The sequence below is a fragment of the Quercus lobata genome, chromosome 5, assembly GCF_001633185.2.
Source record: "Quercus lobata isolate SW786 chromosome 5, ValleyOak3.0 Primary Assembly, whole genome shotgun sequence".
Classification (NCBI taxonomy): Eukaryota; Viridiplantae; Streptophyta; class Magnoliopsida; order Fagales; family Fagaceae; genus Quercus; species Quercus lobata.
Window position 1 is genome coordinate 47181914 of NC_044908.1, and position 5747 is coordinate 47187660.

At 33.0% G+C, this 5747-nt stretch overlaps 1 protein-coding gene across 1 annotated transcript; it reads right to left on the minus strand.

Annotated features, from left to right (window-relative positions):
• Nucleotides 1-4571: 4571 nt before the first annotated feature.
• LOC115990583 (prostatic spermine-binding protein-like) lies at nt 4572-5386 on the minus strand. Its single transcript, XM_031114399.1, has 4 exons — nt 5303-5386; nt 5040-5218; nt 4834-4919; nt 4572-4741 (listed from the first exon to the last, which is right to left on the minus strand). Exons 1-4 carry the CDS (start codon nt 5384-5386, stop codon nt 4572-4574), a joined length of 519 nt encoding a protein of 172 aa, XP_030970259.1.
• Nucleotides 5387-5747: the final 361 nt, after the last annotated feature.

The following is a 5747-nucleotide window of genomic DNA, read 5'->3' on the forward strand; positions in this document are numbered from 1 at the left end:
TAGTAACACTTCTTTAATTGATACTTTTATGTTATATATATATATATATATATATATATGTATGTATGTATGTATGTGTGTGTGTTTTTTTAGGAATCCTGAAACATCCTAAAACGGTATGCCGAAATAGGTCGGTACCGAAATATTCATTTCTAATAGACAAACCGAAACGAGGTCCAAAATGGAATTAATAACATTTAGGTAATGTTTGGATACACATTGCGTTTTGCTGCGTTTAGTTTCCTGTGTTTTCCCTTTTTTTTTTTTTTTTTTTGCACGCCTTTTCCCCCAACAAGCGGCTACTGTTCATGTACTGTACATGAACAGTAGCCGTAACTTTTGACTAGTCTTCCGTGAACAGTGCATTCGTGCACTGTTCACGGACCCACAAATTTCATTTTTTATCAACCTTTTCATTAAAAATGGGTCTCACGACACTATTCACATATTTAAAAATTATTTTGCTACAGTGTTTTTAGTTTTCAGTTTTCAGTTTCAGTAAAATAAGTTCTATCCAAATAAACCCTTTATTTTGACAGCTTAGGGAAGTCTAGGTACAAATCAAAATAAAAGGGAGTTTAGTATAATTTTAGTAAACCTTATGTAAGGCCAGTGCACAATTTCCAATGAAAATTGAAACACACATATTAGTCACATTGAATTTGTAAACGTACAATTCAATAATTTTGGGCTATAAAAGTAGAAGTGAAATGCATTTCAAGTGTAATCAAATATCTTTTTTGAGCACTAGTAAGATGAAACAAAAGATAATATCTCGGTTTTATAGTTTTGTGTTTGTCCTTCTCTTTGTCTCTGGCCTAATTAGTTCTTATTCATTTAAAAAGAAACATGTACAAATCGTGGACAACCTCAACAACGAAACTCTAAACTACCATTGTCAATCAGCACAAAATGATTTGGGCATTAGAACTCTTCAGCCTAATGAACAATGGGAATTCTCTTTTCACATCAACTTACTAGGCTCGACAAAATTTTATTGTTCCTTTTGGTACAAGAACTTCAATGCTAGTTTTGATGTATTTGTTGCTAACGATCATTGGTTAAAGGATTGTGGTGGTGATTATTGCATTTGGATGGTGCAATATGATGGATTCTACTTGTATCAAATACAAAAGGCTGTAAATGTGAAGATGCATGATTGGCAACAATGGTAGAAAGTAGACATATTGCAGCAACCAATCATGCTTGCTGGTGTGAATCTTTTGGCCAACCATGTGTGCCTTGTGTTTGATTTCGAAAATAAAGAAAGATTTTATCTCCCTTGCTATTTCACTTTTGTTTTTATATGTTAGATATATTTTTCTAATGCCATTAAATTTATTAATTGGCCGAATTTAATGTTGAACTTGTTTATTTCGTGTTGAAAAATATATTTATTAATCTCGCGAAATACATGTTTTTGACTATGAGAAACAATATATTTTTTTTAAAGATAGTTACAATATGCTGCTAACATTGTAGTTCGAACTCTTTCCCTTAAACTCTCAAGCACTTTGTGCATGAAAAACATGAGAATAACTTCTTCTTTTTTCCCCCATTATGTTTTATACTTAGAGGAATTACACTTTATCACCCTAAATTATAGCTCAAATTGCACTTTGCACCATAAACTTTTTGAATGCATATTTTGCACTCTAAACTATGACCCTTGTTACACTTTACTCCTTGACATTAAGTTTGCTGTTAACTTGGATGGAAAAGTATGACATCATGTGAAAAGACCCAATTGCCCTTCTTCTTAATCCCTTAAAAACAAAGAAGAAATTACATTTACCACACTAATTTATACTCCTGATTAAACTTTGCACCCTAAACTTAAGATTTCCATCCAAGTTAACAACAAACGTAACATTGGGGTGCAAATTATAACAAGAGTCATATTTTAGGGTGCAAAAAAAGTTTAGGGTGAAAGGTGTAATCAAAAAGTTTAGGGTGAAATGTGTAATCTAGGGTATTGTTTAGGGTGGTAAAGTGTAATTTCCCCTTTATACTTTCCTCGCTTGTTACTAGGGATGACAATTTAAACTCACACCCGTGGGTACCCACCTCACCTTAATGGACGGGTTTTACTCACCTTGCGTAACAAATGGGGCAGGGATGGGTGTTCACATTTTCCACCGCACCTGACCAACTTATATTTAAATAATTAAAATATATATTTTATAGGTTTTTTTTATAAGACATACATGTGTTTTTAGCATTCTAACTTTAAATTAATGATTTTTTATATTGTATCATTTTATTTATACTTTTATGTTTTAATATTTACGTTGTTTATATATTTTAATTGTTCTTTTGCTATGTTTGAACTGTTTTGTATTTCTTATTACTTGAATTGTGTATTATTATGCTTTAAGAAGGTTTTGTAATGTTAGCACTTGTTTTTTTTTTAATACTTTATGAGTTTTAATTTAATGTATTCAAAATAAAATTATATATATATATATATATATATATGTATATATATATATATATATATGTATATATATATTCTGGGTGTGGTGGGATGGGTACTTGTGGGTACCTGCTAGAATGGGGCATACAAGCAATAATGAAAATAGTGTTGAATCTTCCTAGGGTGTATTTAGGTCATTGCCTCCACATGTTCAGCACCTTATATTTCATGGAAATTTAAAGTATGATGAACATGTTTTGTAGCAAATAAGCATGATCTAATGTTCAACACCTTATATTTTATAGTGTATTTGTTTTATTTGATTTATGAAAGGATGAAGATGGTTTTAAGGTCTTCAGTTTTTCAAAAGAAGTGGTACATTTTTTTTTCCTCCTAACAATTTATAATGCTAAAATATGAAGTGCAAATGTGTAGTTGGAATTTTTAGTAGAATGGTGAATGTCATAGACATGTTTTATTAGTTTTAAATTAAATTTTAAGGACATAAAATTGTTTTGGATTATTGTATACAATGATATAAATATTTGATGCTTGAGTAAATTTCATATGTGATGTTTGGTTTATGTTACCACATATGTTGGGAAATTGGTTTTGAAATAAGTGGTGAGCTATTACACGCAGCATACTTAGCAGGGTGTGCAAGTGTCATAGCTTACATGGAGGGGTATATGAACAAAGTACCAATGCACAAAAATGTACAATCAGGGTATGAATGGGTACAATATATTTTACATGGGAATAAGTGGAGATGTCACAATACTTTTAGAGTATCACCTCATGTTTTTGGAGATAATGTAATACTTTGAATAATCAATATGGATATGATGGTAGCAAAAGAGTTTGCTTAGAAGAGTCTGTGACAATTACATTGGTGGTACTTGAACTTGACACGGGAAATAGAATGCTTCAGAGCAAATTTTAGCATTTGAGTAAGACAATAAGTCGACACATGACAAATGTTGTTAAATTGTTAGGTAATGTTATGTCACAAGACATTATCAAGCCTGCAGATCTTACATTTTCTAATGTCCCACAACATATACTATACAGTGGCAGATATTGGCCATCTTTTAAGGTAATTTGTTATTTTTAGAATATTTAGGGTATTGATATGGTATATGGTGATGATTAGGATTGCATTGGAGCTATTGATGGTGTCTATGTCCTCGTGGTCTTACCCATTCATAAGTAACATACATATAGAGGAAGGAAATGGAAGCCAACAACTAATTGCATGTGTGCTTGTGATTTTGACATGAAATTTACATTTGTTTGTGTTGGATGGGAATAGTCAACTCATGACTTACGAATGTTTTTAAGTTACCTCAATAATGAGAGTGATAACTTTCCAAAACCGCCACTTGGTTTGTATTTTTGAATTTTAATTAACGTATTATTTTGCCCATTGATTGGATCTATAAGTGGCCATAACAAGCTTGGTATGTAGTGACTTTGTAACAGTCATGCACATACTTTTTAGCCTACTCTTTGTTGAAAAATATGCATGAAATGGCATAGGCACATGGTATACTAGTTATGTCCCATTTCCTACAGTTGCGCTTGGATTTAGTCAGGTCCATAGTGAAACTTTCAAGCTTATTTTTCACTTCAAACTTTGTATGACCAACCCAACATACTAGCCACCTGTTGCTTCCCAACCTTTCTTTATACAGTATCTTTCTAATCTTAGGACACAACTCTAACTCTACCTTCAAAATCATCTCCTTATTTGTTTGAAATCTGGTCATTAGATACAACCTAATGCACTCAAGTTGCAAGCACATACAAATAGACAACAACTAGAATATTTAAAACACATACTAATAGGGAAATTATAACATACAAATAAACACAAACAATAGAACTCATACCATGTTGATTATTGGCTTGCTTCTAAACTTAAGAATCTTGCTGTTGAAGCTTTCACATATATTGTTAAACACTGTGTCACTTTGACCATCCCCACTGAACATATGCATAGCCCAGATAGTTGTTGAATGGGCCTGCAACCACTTATATGCATCTTTATCAACTTCTTTAAGTTCATTCATTGTCCTCTCATGCTTTTGCTGATATGTTGTTTTGGCAGCTTTCCAAAACAAGTCACTAATAAGCACACTAGGATGATTCTTCCTCAAGTTATTGTATAGATTATTCTCCTATCAGAGTTGTCTATCTTAGCAGCAGTAGGATGGTCATCATCACTTTCATCATCACCATGAGCACTGTCAAATGATGATTCATCAAGACTATGCAACTCCTCACTCTCATAATCTGAATTCATTACTTTATCACCCATTTGGGCTGATTCAACATCAACATCTTCACTATTGTCCCAACTATCACTACTATCATTATAAAAACTCCTTCCAGTTATACTTCCTCTTCTAGGTCACTTCCCCTAGTGTCACTACTCTCGTCCTTTGGGTCATCAACTGGATCCTTTTGTTGGTCCTCAATGATTGGTTCTTTACCAGCCCTCCTAGAATAGAATTGTTTAGTATCTACCTCAATAGGATCATCCTGGTTATTATTTTCATACTCCTCATTATCATGTCTAACAAACTCACTATTATCATATCTATAGTCATCATTTTTCTACCCAAACTCATCATCATTATCATGAAAATCATAATTATAATGATCATCATCTTCATAAGTAGCATGATCATAATAATGATCACTATCATCACCATCATAATCAACCTCATCTTCATAATAGCTAGCATGACCATTATAATCCACTAGGTCATCAACTTCAGCAACTTCAAGGTCTAAAACCTGTAATGGCTGATCATGCTAAACTTATGCCTCTAAGGGCTCAACACCAGGTTGTAATACCTCCAATGGTTCAATATCCTTTACCTTTGCCTCCACAAGCTCATCTACTGGATGCTCCATAAATACATGAATCTCTTCGGGACCATGCAATAAGTCTATCACGAACATTGTAGCATCATCATCAAGAACTTAGTGAAAATTTGCATGGTCTGGGTTCACACCAAGCATTTTAAACCATAGCCTACTCACTGTAGTGTACCCAAATTCCTTACATGTATCCTCAACCTCTACCTTTGACCACCTATTAGGGTCACAATTATCCACTTGACTTACTGTCCCTCCCACATACTATTGAGGGTCCTAAGTAAAACGCCTACCATGGTGAATATGAAGAGTAAATAACTCATCCATCTTGCATATAATATACAGCCAAAACACAACTTCACTTTTTAACTGACAAATTAATTTTTAAACTACAAAACTAACACAGGGAACACATAGAAACAGAGGAACACATGGACCACGGAAA

What these genes read in the sequence shown, in the direction of transcription:
- LOC115990583 (XM_031114399.1), bottom strand. Translation starts at nt 5,386, where the DNA reads ATGTTCGTGATAGACTTATTGCATGGTCCCGAAGAGATTCATGTATTT. An exon ending in GATAATGATGATGAGTTTGG is followed by an intron (nt 4,920 to 5,039) that starts GTAGAAAAATGA and finishes ATTCTATTCTAG; the next exon opens with GAGGGCTGGTAAAGAACCAA. An exon ending in GAGTAGTGACACTAGGGGAA is followed by an intron (nt 4,742 to 4,833) that starts GTGACCTAGAAG and finishes ATGTTGAATCAG; the next exon opens with CCCAAATGGGTGATAAAGTA.